This window comes from Leuciscus leuciscus, assembly GCF_965113295.1.
Source record: "Leuciscus leuciscus genome assembly, chromosome: 14".
Classification (NCBI taxonomy): domain Eukaryota; kingdom Metazoa; phylum Chordata; class Actinopteri; order Cypriniformes; family Leuciscidae; genus Leuciscus; species Leuciscus leuciscus.
The window spans coordinates 4250056-4266563 of NC_138738.1; the positions used below are offsets into that span (position 1 = coordinate 4250056).

Below are 16508 nucleotides of genomic sequence, written 5' to 3' on the forward strand. Positions count from 1 at the left end.
GTGTTTGCTACGTCAACCCCAATTAACCCCTGCCTCTCTATTACTGTACACCGTACTTCACCTTGCCATGAAGGCGAGGGTTTGATTGTGAGATGAAGAATTAAACAGAAAGAGAACAAATTAATGAACCACAGTGAGTGAAAAATGACTGAATAATGACAATTATTGCAGAAAAGGTCAGACTGTAGATTATTTTGCGTTTAATCCAGTCTTGTGTTTCATATAATGAAAGGGATATGCATGATGATTATTATTTTAGGTTTGTTTGTCAGACTGGAAATGTAAGGTAAAGTTGAGTGCATTGCATTGTGGGATACTGGATGTATCCTGCACATTTTGGCAAATGTAGTTGGTATTCCAATTGAATATTGCACATTATGGAAGAAGGCCATTCCACTACGTAAATGCAATTAGCATGCAGTTTACGGCTAGACTTAATTATTATGCTCAGCATACATTCAGAATGAGGTATTTTATGAATACACACCATTAAAATCCAGTGATTATACCATTTATGCTGCCTTGATACTTTCAGTCACTGAAGTTCTTTTCAAAGGCAGACTTTTTCCGTGCTGAATTTGACTCAAGATGCATTAAAATGCTAATTATCAGCCTGTGTGGCGGACTCAAGTAAGGCTAGAGCAGCCGTCATTCGACAATCATTGTGGTGATTTATTGACAGGGTTAATCGCCTGAAGGACTTCAATGCAAATGCGATAGCCATCGCCGACGCTAATTGATTTTCTGCAATTTACGAACACTTTGATACCTGCTGTTGTGTCGTGGATGAATAGACTGGCGATGTATTACGGCTTTTCCTCCAAAGAGCTCCACCTTTGAGTTGTGGAGGCAGGATTACCCCTGTCATGTCTGTGTAATTAGTGTTTGTCTAATTAATCATGAATGCATGTGTGTGTGTGTGTGTTTGTGTATGTGTGTCTAAATGATTTTCTGCACAAAGGTTTGCTGTGTGTCAATCAATGCATTCGGCTTGTGTGCGTGTGTGTGTGTGTGTGTGTGAGTGTGCTGATGTTTCTCTGGTTCTCGTTGCAGCCGGATGATGATGATGGAGAAAACCTCTTGGAAAACCCGAACTCTCTCTCTTTGGAGTTTGTGGAGGACCTCAACTTCAAGAATAAAGTCAACTACTCGTATACGGCTGTACAGATTCCTACTGACATCTACAAAGGCTGTGAGTGCTATCTTCAAACATACAGTATCGTTCAAAAGTTTGAGGTCAGGAAGATGTTTTCTTTATGGAATAAATACTTTTATTCAGCAAGGATTCATTAAATTAAGCTTAATACTTTTATTCAGCAAGGACGCATTAAATTAGGCTTGATACAAAAAATTATATTTCAAATAAACGCTGTTCCTTTGAACTTTCTATTCAGTAAAGAATCCTGAAAAAAAATGAATGACAGTTTCCACAAATATATGAAGCAGCACGACTGTTTTCAACATTGTTTCTTGAGCATCAGATCAGCATATTAGAATGATTTCTGAAGGATCATGTGACACTGAAGACTTCATATTTCACAATGTTTACTGTTTTTACTTAATTTTTTATCAAATAAATGCAGCCTTAATGAGCAGCATTTCAAAAACTTTAAAAAATCTTACAGCGGTAGATGTATTAATAAACATTTTGTCATGTTCTCCATACAGTAACATCTAGATCAGTTAGTTTTGCTTCAGAGCCCTAATTTTCCATTGTGGCTAAACATAATCCCAAAAGTAAACTTAAAAACATCTTTAAAATCAACAATATTAACTGGATTGGCTTAACAATTTGCTAAATTAATAAGTAAATGGGAAAATTGATCTTGCATCTTGTATTATTCTAGATCACATTTTACTTACAACTGGTTTTTGAGGATGATGGCATGTCACATAACTATTTGCGCATCCAAATAGAGTTTGATTAGACACACCGTTTGACATCCAGAACACTTATTTTTTCTCACTATGCATGAAAACATTCTTAGATGCATTGCATTATTTGCATTGCATTGTTTTTTTCCCTGCCGTCAGAACAAACCTGTGAGCGATGGGTCGTGAACCACCAGTTGAGAACTTCTGATCTAAATGAACTGGTTTTGTTCTAGTCAAAACTGTGATTTAATATAACTTGACTTTATTTTTAAAGGTCAGATCAGGTAAAGATGGCTCCTTATACTGTGCTTTTTCTTTTATTACAGTGTATAATGATCACTGGCTGTGTTGCTGTACTGTTTAGTAGGATTTATTTGGACATGTTTTACCTCTTTCACAGTGGGAATCCAAGTGTTACTGAAGCGTTTTCCTCTCTCGTTTTAAGCCAAGTATCTGAAAATATCCACCGGTTGGTGTACGTGGTTTGTGATATCTGTCTGTCTGATGTCTGTGGAGGATTTCAGAACAGAATCGCAGTCTTGTATCTACGATAACGTCTCCTGGGAATCCTTTGAGCGGAAATGATAGCAAGATTCACTCTGAATGTTCTTAAAAGGGCACAGAACGGTGTAATGACAGACAATTTTAAACTACACATAGTATATATAATATATAAACTAGTTTTTTTTACGTTAAGAGTACAGCTTTAGGAGACAAATGTTGGCTCTTTTGGTGTTTAGAAAGTGTTTCTGTGCCTCTCAGTTATTTGTTAGTGTGTTGACTAGGACAGATGTTTGTAGAATATCCTGAGCGACTCCTTCATCTGTCTGTGGATGTTGTGTAGGCTTATGGGTAATGGATGATTGCTGGAAGATGAATGCTGGAAGATGAATGCTGGCAGAGTGTGATCAAACATTTGGACGTTGTTACTTTTGCTCTGCTGTAATACATAACCATCACATGTCACTGTACGAGGCTCTCTGTAAAGCAGGGATCAGGCTCTCTTTGATGCACAACACTGATGTTTCTTTGACCAAGAACAATTACACAGCTTACTTGAGGAGGAGTTGTGCAACTGTGAACTGAATATATTTCAACTGTGTTCTAGATGAATATTTGCTATAAAATGAATAAATAGTAATAAAATAGAAGTAAAACACATTGAAGCCATAGCCTAGCGGTTTTAACACGCGCTTTTATCCGGCCAAATCCTGTCTCACCGTCAAATCCTATCCTCCTTAGACCCTAAAGCAATTCCACGAGCTGAAAGAACTTTTATTTAGTTCGTTTTTTAGGGAATTTGCTATTTGGTACCCAATTAGAAAACGGTTTAAGGCAGAGCATTTTATGGCCCAAAAAAGTTGTATTTTATTACAAAGAATTTTTTAATTTTTTTATTAATCATTTTGCTTTCATTTTGGCACATTAAGTCCAGGTCATGAATAATAATTTATTTTATTTTTTTATAAAATTTATTTTCGGCTAGTTTTCTAATTTTCTTTTAGTTTAAGTTGAAGTACTCAGATAACTAAAAGTTAATAAACTAAAACCTAAAACTATATAGATACTGTATATTTAAAAAGCTATATAAAAAAAAAGACAAACACAACTGACAAAACAAAATTACTAAAACTTTTTCTAAAATTAAAATGAAAACAGAAAATATAAAAATAAAATCTAATTCAGAATATTAACAAAAACTAATAAAATAACAGTGATACTAAAATAACACTGATATAAAACAAAAAAGAAGTCAAACATCTTCCCCTTAATGTGCAAATTTGAATCTGACTTTATCCTGACATATCCTGTTTCTGCCATAGTTTTCTGTCCTTTCTATAATATATAATATGAATAAAAAGGTAACCTTCACTATTAACTAGGAGTTGTCCCTCATAAACTCCTAATTACGGCTCATTGATAGTAAGTAAGGTAGTTGTTGTAGTGGTTATGGTTAGGTAGGGGGTGGGGTTAAGGGATCTAGAATATATTATTTATTATTTATTTATATAACAGTAAGTTTTGCAACTAATTCTTTACATTAGAGATGCACTGACCATTTTAATCAATAAGGTTTTAGAGGTCTTGACTGTCCTCTGTAACGTGGCGTGACCGTGGGCTCATGGGAATTGTAGTTCAATAAAGGCATGAGTGATAACCTCTCCACCTCTCTGCAGCTCAGGCTGCTAATTTGGCTTAAAGGACAGTCGAGGATGAGAAGGTAAAGCAGTATTAGCAGTCTGGTAAAAAAAAAAATGTCTGGGAACAGGGATTAAACATTTCCATGGCAACGGAAGATGTCCTGACCTGACACTCGGAGGGTTAGGAGTTCAACGGATGAAACACATCTAGATAAACGGGAATGAGAGAGTGGAGCTTGTAGATAGTCCCACAAAGTAAATTCAACTGAAGAAGAAAAAATTTTAACTCCACCTGCCTGACTTCATGCCTAACACCCGTAACCGTGGTAAAATCACTGTACCGGGCTTATTGCTTTTATAAAACCAAAATTAAATCCAAAATTGTGCCCATTTACTTTATTAATGTATGTTCCTGGTCTTACTGGGTCTGTAGATTTAGGCAACTAGACTAAAACTAAAATTAAAAGAAGACCAGACCACAACATCATGAACCCAACCTAAAAACTAAAAGATTTCAGATGACTAAAATCCCGGACGAGCCCCCACTTGTTACGAGCTTCCTTAAAAGTCTGGTTAAAGAAGGCAGGTAACACCAAGTTAAGAAGAGAACACAGGAACACTCCTCGTCCCAGTTCAACAAACACAAGTCCACAAGATCTTAGTGGGGAATAAAAAATGTAGATTCTTTTTCTTTTTTTTTTTACATAAATGACATGTTTAAAAACTAAAGTCAAAAGACTATGACTAAAACTAATTCAATTTGCTGTGAAAATGAACACTGGTTTATATAAGGACAGATAGTTAGTATAGGAAATGTTTTTATACATTAGTCATCTTCATGAGTGAGTGTCTGGTACAGTCCGTGAAAGAGAAGCTTCTTGATTGTCCGGGATTGTTGAGGTTTTCTCTTGAAGGTTAGAGTTAGAGTTAGAGTGCTGCTGTCTTTGCTCTTACAGCCATTAAAACATTGTGGATTTCCCAGAAACATATATTCGTAAGTTATATAGCATCTGTGGGCATATCATAAAACCAATCTAAGGCTTAGTTTTACCACAGCTGAGCAAAGAAAACACAACTGCTGCTACTGACCGCAGAATTGAAGATAGTTTAGTCTGTCTAAACAAAAGTCAGTATTTACATAAAACACATCTTGACCAATGCTCTCCTTCAAGTAATGTGCAAATGTATTGAGACACACCCAGAGTTTTGCTCCAACCGTGATCAAGCACACCTGAACCAGCTAAACAAGGTCTTCTAGGGCTACGTCTGCATTAATCCGGATACGTTTTCGTTTCAAAACACTCTCCATCCACACTAGCTTTTCTCATCCACACTGAAACGTCAGAAAACACCAAATTAACCTTATTATGCATGCGAAAAACCTCAGAAACGCTTGCTTAGATTATACAGACAGTACAGACATGATAAAGTTCTCATGCTATTCTTCTGACAGGATCATTTTATCTCAGCATTCACTGATGCGTCCAGGTCGCACTCAGTCACCATTATATGTTTGGTCTAAAACGCAAATGCTGTCATGTTTTGTCTCATGTTGCAAATGCGAGTACATTTTCTGTCATCTTTGCAGGACTGTGATATTAAGAGTGTACAAATTAACGTATCTTTAGCAACAGTGTGGAAGTGAATAGCACATAACAGGCACAATACCGGTATAAACATAGATATCTATCAGTTCAATATGAGTTGCATGTCTAAAAATACGTCATAGTTTTCGAATACCTCTGTTTCCACAGTCCACACTACAACGTTTTCAGATTTATCCACTCGGAAACACGTTTTCAAAAAGCTTTCTGCATTTAAATGAGACCAATCTTATTTATCATGTAACTCACTGACATAAAAAAAAGTTATGAAAATGAAAGATTTTTTTTTTTTTTTTGATGACTAGCTTGTAAGACTAGTTTAAGCAGGTTATGCAACTGGCCATTGGATAGTTTTTATATGGTTGCTAGTGTGTACTGGATGGTCCTCTTTAAATTTAAATTTTGACACGGTTGAAATATGAATATAAAATCACTAGTTAAGTTACAGCACATCTCATCTCATCTCAACTCATTAATCATAGTAGGAATCATTATGAAATTTTATGTATATAAGAAATAATAAGAGTGATGTTTGCCTCAGTAAACCACACTAATAAATCACAGCAGAACCACAACCCAAGTGTTTTACTTTGTCACAAACAGGGTTGAACTCCTCGAGGCACGTCCAGTCAGAAAGTCTCCCATTATCCCCATCCTGGTCGAGTGAGGACACGTCACATGTCCAGAACTCCTGTGATCAGGAGCTTTAACTGGCCCGTATTGTGTAGAGCTGATCTGAGCAGACGTGTGAGAGATAGAACCAGATGAAAGCTGGAACTTTCTGGTAATAGCAGCCTCTCAGTGTGTGTGTGTGTGTGTGTGTGTGTGTGTGTGTGTGTGTCACTTTTCAGGCACTAAATGGGGCGGCGTGCGTGTGAGTCCAGCTTTGGCGGCTCTGCCAGGCCTCCTTGGCTATTTATTGAGATTGAGAACGTTCCTCGCCCGCCTGTAATGAACCGTTTTATGATTCATTATCCCACCCATGAATTCTGCTGCCAAGTCTGCAAACTTTCTAATTAGCACGGGTCAAACAGCCACACAGTTTCCGTCTAATTATCGACGCCTATTACCGAACGGACACTGGAGGAAAGCCATTGAGGAATGTAGTGAGGTGGGTGGTGCGATACTTAGACGGAGGTGTTCGCAGAAATACAGGAACAGCTCAGATGTTGCTCTTTCACAGCTCTGGAGACTTAATCAACAACTTGTGTATATTTAAGTAACTTTTTCCTATATTTCGGTATCACTTCACAATAAGGTTCCATTTGTTAACATCAGTTAACTACATTCGTTAACATAAACTAACATTGAAAATTACTTCTAAAGCATGTATTAATCCTAATAAATGTACTACTAAATCAAAAGTGACCATTCTTAATTTCTAATGGAATATTGCAGTATTTATTATAAATAATTTATCTGTGCATATCATTTTTTTAAATTCATGTGCCTCGTAATCTTTAATCAAAATCACTTCCCCTCCTCTTGCATCTCTTCTTTTCTCTGATGATGAGGGCGGGGCAACCTGTCACTCAAATGAGATCCACCAATAGCAAACCACCACCATCCAACCATCCAATTAATACCCCACGGACAAAATCAAACCCCGCCCTTCATATTGTCTTTTTTGAGAAGCCTTTTCTCTTGATTTATGTCACAATAGGGAATAAAAGACTATTGCAAATTCTGTTTCATGCCAGCTTTTAAATTAAAAGTTGTATCTGTTAATATTATTTAATGGACATTAAATGGAGCTAACATAAATTAACAATGAAGATTTTTATTTTTTATTGACTAACATTAATGCAAAAAAAATACTGCAACAAATGTATTGTTCATTGTCAGTTAATGTATTAACTAAACTTAACTAATGTGACCACTTTACCTTGTAAAGTGTTACTGATGTTTCTCCTGCAATTCCTGAAGAGAGAAAAACAGTTGTCGTATTATAAGTGTAAAGAGATGTGGATAAAGTCTCAGGTAATTTATCCTTTGGAGATTTTAATGAGAAATATTTGAGTTCATATTGGAATCTTTTCTTTTTGCAGCAAATCTGAGCACAGTTTGAGAACCTCTTCTGAACCGGATAAATCTGAACTGAAGATTATATAATATGGGGGGCTTTTTCTCAAGAAACTGTAAACTTAATCACCATTTGTTCGCCTTTAAACTCATTGTTGTCTGAAGGAAATAACTGAGATATTACAAAGATCTCATTTGTGATTTTTCTTTCCTACAGTAAAGGTTCAGAGTTTTACTGTCACTGTTATAGGGGATGATCTACCTGAAACTGTTTCTGTGAGAGTATATGCATGTTTATCTTGGTCATGCCTTTAAAGTTGCTGCATAATATATTCCAAATTAAAATGCTTTAAATGCATAAACTTGAAGACACTTGTGTCCGTAAGTCCACTCCTCCAAACATAAGTCCACCACTGATGATGGCTATTGTACCGTCAACTCAACTCCAAGCAGATTAGCCCAGTTGACAGAGAATGACACGTATGCTAATACAGATCACGTTTGTTCATTATTATTCCGAGCAAACGTCTTTGATTTTAATCCCCACTGTAAGAAACTGTCACCCTCTAAAGTTCTTTTTCAGGCCTCAATTGTTGCTGGAGATACTGTTGGAAATAGTGCTTATTAAAGTGAAATTGAAAGACTAATTGTGTTTTTGCATGAAAGGCGAGGAGAAACAGCTTTCATTTGTCTGAATGAACGGATTAGCTATTCCCGTGGATACTGACAACCTTTTTACCATCCTTCTCAGAAAAAAAAAAAAAATTCAGGAATAGGATAGTGGATGCAGTGTTGGTTTGATTGTAATGGTGTGATTTGTTCCTCTCAGACGGCATCTGTGGGGGAAATAAACAAATAAAGGCTTACATGTTGACATGGCAAAACATTTATGCATTTGACAAACGCTTTTATTCAAAGTGACTTGCATTGCATTCAAGGTTTACATTTGATCAGTTCAGACACATGACCTTTTATTATTTTTTTTAATTTTATTTAATTTTTGGCAAACTAAGATTAGGAGCATGCACAAATAAAAGTAAAAATTAATTTTAATAAATTTTAATTAAATACATTTTAATGTATCTTTAAATATAAATAAACAATTTATATTATTTGACTCTTTTATTATTATATTATATTATATTATATTATATTATGTTTTAATATTATATTATTAATGACACGTTATATGAAGTCTATATGATTTGAAAAGTAGGGGGACATCAAAAACCTGCTCATCATGAATATTAATTTGTATTAAAATGGGTTAATTATGAATATTAATTGTTAAAATGATTTACGAGAACAACCAACTGTTTATTCGTTGTACTACAAGACATTTTAAATACATAATAGTGCTTTAAGAATACTATTATCATGCATTATGTAATACAGATTTTTTTAGGAAGTGTTGCCACAGCCTCTAATGGTGTTTTACATACGTCCAGTTTGACCATGTCATTATAAAGACGGAGCTGTAGGATCAGACCCACGTCAATCACAACATCTGTGTGCGTGCCAGCCGAAGATTTCATTGGCTTCTCTCTGCTGGAAGCGAGATATAACCGAACCCCCTTTGAGATGTGACTCTACAATAAGAAGTGGGACTGGTATAAACAGTGGATTTGAAGTGTTTTTTCCTCCATCCTCCTCCTCTCTCTGCGTGCTCGTCCTGCTCAGTGAAGGGGCACTATCGCTCTCCGCCACACTAATTAAAAACCTCAACGCAGACAACGCCTTCCTTCATTCACCAGCACATTCACAAATTATATTTCCGCTGTTTATTGGTTACAGTATCATTTTAATTAAAGACTTCTTTCCTTTCCATTTTCCGCCAGCAGTTCTGAGATTCCGCCCTCTGTCGTTTTTCCCCCCGTTGTTTTTGCGGGAGCTTTTTAAAAAAAAGATTACATGGTTTTTTTTTTGTGGAAAATAAATTCTGTATGGATTCAGAACTGAACTGGAGACATGCATTAGTTCGCTAACCAGTATCTGGCTTTGATATTATCATTTCCGTTGAAATGATTAATGATTAAAATGATTAAAACAATGTGAATGCTTTCTCAGATATTACCTTTCATGTAGTGTGTAATTAGCTGTGTGTGATTGTAAAAGGCCTGCAAAGTTTCAAAGATCAAAGTGCAGATAAATGGAGTTATTGTCTCCCAAAAGAAAGCAGCGATTCTAAACCGCTTTAAACGAGTCGTCAGTAATTCCACATTAGGTTTGTAGCAAGTTTGCATAAACTTGCCTGTTGTCTTCATTGGCTGCCTGTGAACAACGTTTCCTTTGCACCGCCCTCAAACTCTAGCCTGGAAATCCAGACCTAAATCTGAAAGATTAATGGTCTGGCATCGACTAATGAAAATCGTCCAGCTCGAGGGGTGGCACCAAGCATATATTTGAAAATCTCACTGCACGCGATTGGATAACACTACGACCAATCCGGTCGGCAAAACAGCAAAAACGCCCTTCTTGCAAAGGAACGATTCGAGCGCCGTCTTCTGTTCCTCTTTTAGATAAAAAGCCAAGTCTAACTCGTTCATTGTAGCGGCCAAAGCCGTTTCAAACAACTGGTGTTCATCCATAGCCATCTTGCAATGTTTACTAATGACTTGGACGTCGCAGCGCTGTCGTCTTCTGTTTAGCTCGCCTCTGGCCCGCCTATATCAGATAACCCGATGTGATTGGTGCAGCTCGGATACAAGGGCATATTTAATGAGCATCATTACTCGACGCCAGAGTAAACTCGCTGAGCAAATTCAACTTGTGCTCTCGCGAGAACTCTGGATTTCCAGGGTACTCAAACACTGTAGTGTAGCTGAGACTGGAAGGGTTTGGTTCGTGTTGTCAACATGTTGAGAAGACTCTGTTTTCTGCTCTGTCAAAGCAAATCCACTTTGCATGCACTTCAAAAGGATTGATACGGTAAAACCGACTCCATCATTACTGTTTACTGTTACCGTAAGCCTGCGGAGCTGAAATTCAGATGTGGTAATGTAATGGCCATTTGGTTTACGACATGCGCTGTAAGCCTTAGAGCAATCACAACAGACTGGGCCGTCTGACCAATCAGAGCAGAGCAGGCTCTCGGAAAGGAGGGGTTTAGAGTCCTTTATCGAACCATTTCAGACACTGTGAGAAAAAAGGTGATGCCGCAATGTACTATCGAATGAAAATTAATTAAACATTGCTTTTTTACCTTAGATGCATGTAAACCAATTGTAGGAGACTCCAAAACAACATTAGGAACGAAATAAAATCAAATAAAAATAGTAGATGAAAAACTGAAAACTAACGGGGAAAAAACTAACTGAAAGTAAGTTGCTAAAATGACTCAAACTAAAACTGAAATAAAAAGAAATGAAATCTACTGTAAATAGAAATATTTCAAAATTGCTGAAAACACAGACTAATATTAAAATTAAACTGAAAATAAACAAATAAAAGCTAATTCAAAATATTAAAGGGTTAGTTCACCCAAAAATGAAAATTCTGTCAGTAATTACTCACCCTCATGTTGTTCCAACCCCGTAAGACCTTCGTTCATCTTCGGAACACAAATTAAGATATTTTTGATTAAATCTGAGAGCTGTCTCACTCCTCCATAGGCTTGTAAGGGACTGAAACTTGCTGGCCCAGAAAAGTTATTAAAGAGATCGTTAATATAGTCCAAGTGACTACAGTGGCTCAATCTTAAGTTTATAAAGCGACGAGAATACTTTTTGTGCGCAAAAAACAACAAAAATAATGACTTTATTCCACTATTCATTTCCTTCTCTCTGGGCCTCGAGTGAGTTCACGTAGTGTTTTAGCGCAGCGTGTCTGTGTTACACGTCACCACGTAGGTTCACTATTGGCCGACGCTGGTCATGTGTGTGATGCGTGTGACGTACAACACAGACGCACTGCGTTAAAACACTACGTGAACTCACTCGAGGCCCAGAGAGAAGGAAATGAATAGTGGAATAAAGTCATTATTTTTGTTGTTTTTTGCGCACAAAAAGTATTCTCGTCGCTTTATAAACTTAAGATTGAGCCACTGTAGTCACTTGGACTATATTAACGATCTCTTTAATAACTTTTCTGGGCCAGCAAGTTTCAGTCCCTTAGAAGCCTATGGAGGAGTGAGACAGCTCTCAGATTTAATCAAAAATATCTTAATTTGTGTTCCGAAGATGAACGAAGGTCTTACGGGGTTGGAACAACATGAGAGTGAGTAATTACTGACAGAATTTTCATTTTTGGGTGAACTAACCCTTTAATAACAGTATATAAATAATACTGCAATAACACTGCATATAGTATTCCTGAAGAGGTTTCCCTGACTGATGCGTTTAGATGAATGTTTGATGTGTGGTGAGGCTGTTATTGTTCTTCCAGATGTGCGGTGTGTGTCTGCGCTCCATCACCTGAGGTCCGTGTGTTTGTTGTGACATATGTTCCAGGGCTCTGACAGGTGTTGGCATGGACTGCAGACACTGATAGTGGATGTGTCTCGCTGTCTCTGGCCTTGATGCCGATGAGATGTGAGAGCGGTGAATGTGTTTGAGAAACAAATACAGAATGTGAAAGTGTGTCTGTACTTTTGTTCCCTGTGTTAATGTTGTTAAACATGTTGTCGAAATTAACAGTAAGATTGAGTGATTTTACACTAACTGTTACAAACCAGCTCCAATAAAATGTCCACATTTTAGTTCAATTCACTATTTTGCTATTTTTCTTTCATAAAGTCATATATAGTCCGTCCTTCGGATGAGACGTTAAACCGAGGTCCTGACTCTCTGTGGTCATTAAAAATCCCAGGATGTCCTTCGAAAAAGAGTAGGGGTGTAACCCCGGCATCCTGGCCAAATTTGCCCCTTGGCCTCTGTCCATCATGGCCTCCTAATCATCCTCATATACTGATTGGCTTCATCACTGTCTCCTCTCCACCAGTAAGCTGGTGTGTGGTGGGCGTTCTGGCGCAATATGGCTGCCATCGCATCATCCAAGTGGATGCTGCACATTGGTGGTGGTCGAGGAGATTCCCCTCTTCTATGTAAAGTGCTTTGATGTCTCAGAAAAAGTGCTATATAAATGTAATGAATTATTATTATTATTATATAATGTTGTCATAGTTTTAGACAAACATTAAGAAATTATGAGAGCCGGCTGACAATTTCGAAAACATCTTTAAACAGAAATAGTTTAAAGTTTAAACTTGTTTATTTTAGTTTTTTAAAGAAATATGATGTATGCGATGACATATTATAAAGGTTTTTATAAATAATAATATGTCTTTTGTTATTGTGGCCAAAAAAATGTCCTGTGAAACTATGTTTTAAATTTTTTTAATTGTCAATGTACTACAAAAGTGTAGTTCAGTGTGTTAAGCTGATGTTAAAAATATTATTATTATTTAAAGAAAAAAAGTCTTTTTTTTTTTTTTGTAAATTCAATACATTTGCATAGTGAATATAACTTTTCTCTGCTCTAAATTATTTCAATAGTGCCAGAATAAAACGGTGGCTTTTAAATCGGTTCTTTTCAGTGAGTCAATCGAACAGCTTCATAAATCAGTCTGAATAAATCATTCAATTTGACTGAATCCGTAATGAAAGTGAACTCTGATACAATTAGAAATTATAACCAGAATGATCCATTTTACGTATATTAAGGTGTATTTATTTATTGAAATGTATAATTGTTCTGACATGGATTTTTATAAACACAGATTTGTATATGGTAAAAATGCCTATGTTAGCATCCATCATTCGCCCAGCCGCGCTGATCCAGCACACAGACTCCAGTAGAGCGGTTCTGCTGAGCAATAAGCATGACGGGATTCAGTATGAAGGATTTCTGGCTCACAGCACACCTCATAAATCGGCCTCGTAACCTGGGCTGCTCCTCATGTGGCGCTTTGCTCTGTTACAGACCGAGCGTTTAGCACAACCGGCGCTCTTAAAAGTGTCCGAGGGATTGTGCTTGATGGTTTGGCTTTTAAAGGATTCACACACACACGCTCTTATTTTGAAGGATGATCCCCACAGAGTCCCACCCCGCCATCCACAAATTCTCCCTCTGAGGATATTTTTCTTTTTATCAATTGTCCGGCGCGTCGTGTCCTCGAAAAATAAATCAACCGAGGCCTTTGTTTTGCGTCTGTTTCCTTATCTACCCAGCCCTCGTAATTCTACTTAGACAACCTGCCACAGCCCTGTGTGTGTGTGTGTGCGTGCGTGTGTGTGTGTGTGTGTGTGTGTGTCGCAGCTGCTGTCCACTCCGGTGTGGTTGAATCTGCATACCCCCCTGTGTGTGTCTGATAATGGTGTAAGCAGTGTGCACGGAGGTCTGTCGTTGTATCCTTGACTCAAAGACACACTCATACACACACTTAAATGGAAGATGAAAAACACAGCTTAATCTATAGCAGAGCTGTTATAGATTTTATAATTTTACAGTAATATATAATCTTTCTGCCTTGAACTGGTGTCATTAGTAACGTTTAGTACATAAATAAATGTAGTTATTTTGGACTTTCTATTCATCAAAGAATTCTGGAAAAAATGCTTTCCATATAATTGTGAAGCAGCACAACTGTTTTCAACATTGATAATAATCAGAAATGTTTCTTGAGCGGCAAATCATCATATTAGAATGATTTCTGAAGGATCATGTGATACTGACTGGAGTAATGATGCTGAAAATTCAGCTTTGATCACAGGAATAAATTATATTTAAAAAAATATTTAAGTAGAAAGTTGTTAGCTACTTTAAATTGACAATATTACTGTTTTACTGTATTTTTGATCAGATAAATGTCGCTTGGGTAAGTTCAAGACTCTTTCTTTCAAAAACCATTATCTCTCTCTCTCTCTCTCTATATATATATATATATATATATATGTGTGTGTGTGTGTGTGTGTGTGTGTGTGTGTGTGTGTGTGTGTGTGTGTGTGTGTGTGTGTGTGTGTGTGTGTGTGTGTGTGTGTGTGTGTGTGTGTGTGTGTGTACCTAATAAAGTGGCCGGTGAGTGTATATATAAGTCTCATATGTAAGCAGTCTAATGTGCTCTGGTTGCATATTGCACATTTTGTCAAACGTCCAGAAAGTTGACACATACAATGTGTTACTCGCCATTTCTTTGTAATCATTTGTGAGATTTAGTAGTACTTTATGTGATAGAGATAAACATGCTTGTGTGAGGAAGCAGACTGTAGTGAATAAGAGTTCAGTAAGAAGGATGTGCAGGAGAAGAGAAGATGCAGAAGTGGACGAAGACTTTTGCTGGCAGTGTCAGGTCAGTGTTTGCGCTGTGTCATGAAGGTGCGTAGCTCTGGTGACGGAGGGACCACAAAAGATGGAGAGACATTACTGACACGCTGAGCGTAACAAACACAGACAGAGGAGGACAACAGAGAGCTGAGAGAGTGAGACACGTTGCAAAAGTTTCGCTTGCACTCTGAGACAAACTGCATGGGACCAAAATGGAGTACGCTTGCAGAGAGCTGTCAGTTAAATAAAGCTAGCGCAACTACTGTGCGCCTGCGTCCCAAACCTTCCCAGGCCGTGTACACAGAGGTGGGACACAAGACACGACTGAATCCAGTGTGTGTCAGCTGAGATCACATCATACGGGTTTATGTGAAGATATGAAATATAAGCATTGTGGTCATTAAACATTTGCTTGGTTTTCTCTAAAGCTCTCTTGAATTAGTTTTAGATCATCAGACATGAAGTTATGATGCTGGTCTGAAACATCTGTATTTCATGCTGATTTATTGTCCTATACTGGTTAGAGAGTCAGTAAGGCTGCTGGCTTTGGTTTTGGACACATTTATAAAGGACATTTTCTAACCTTATGATGTATTTATTAGCTTTATGACCAAGCGTGAAGAACTCCAGAATAAAAAAGGCAGTTTTTGTGGCTTTTAGCAATTTTTTTGTTAGATTTAAGGCTATCTGAATGTACTGTGAAAATTTCACAAAATATACTACCTTTCAAAAGTTTGGGGTCAGTAGGATTTTTTTTTTTATTTGTTTATGTTTATTTATCAAGGAGGCATTAAATTTATCAAAAGACCGTAAACATTTAAAATGTTAGAAATATATATATTTTTAAATAAATGCTGTTCTTTTGAACTCTATTAATCAAAGTATCACTGAAAGAAATTATTCGTTGAATTTAATACATTTTTTATCATAAGTAGTTGCATTCAATTGATTTTACCTACATTTAAACAAATGCATTAAGTTGAACTAAAATTGATTAAGTTCAACTTAATGCATTTGTTTAAATGTAGGTAAAATCAATTGAATGCAACCACTTATGAAAATTTTTTATTTTTTTATTCAACAAATAAATTTTTTCAGTGCAGTTTTCAGAAAAATATGATGCAGCACAACTGTTTTCAACATTGATAATAATCAGAAATGGCAAATCATCATATTAGATTTCTGAAGGATCATGTGACACTAAAGACTGGAGTAATGATGCTGAAATACAGCTTTGATCACAGGAATAAATTACATTTGAAAATGCGTTCAAATAGAAAACAGTTCTTATAAATTGTAATAATATTTCAGTATATTTCAGTTTTGAATGAATAAATGCAGCCTCGATGAGAATAACAGACTTCTTTCAAAAACATTAATAAATCTTACTGACCTCAAACGTGAACTGTAGTGTATATTTTTTTAATTTCTCTTCTGGGAATAAAATGGACCAGAAATATCTGAAAATCCAAAATGGATCTCTTTTGACACACTATATAGTATATGCAAATTGTGTCCAATAATATGCTCTCTAGCCACCTGTAAAATGTATAAATCCCAACTAGCAATGGCATCAAGTCAAGGTTTGTCCTTTTGATAAACGTCT

At 36.6% G+C, this 16508-nt stretch overlaps 1 protein-coding gene across 2 annotated transcripts in view; it reads left to right on the forward strand.

Annotated features, from left to right (window-relative positions):
- cacna2d2a (calcium channel, voltage-dependent, alpha 2/delta subunit 2a) overlaps positions 1 to 16508 on the forward strand; it is a 231487-nt gene that overhangs the window by 145631 nt on the left and 69348 nt on the right. For both annotated transcript variants that reach the window (XM_082136344.1, XM_082136345.1), the window contains exon 6: positions 1054 to 1192. In XM_082136344.1, coding sequence (XP_081992470.1) covers positions 1054 to 1192 — 139 coding nt within the window. The remainder of the gene's footprint in view (positions 1 to 1053; positions 1193 to 16508) is intronic.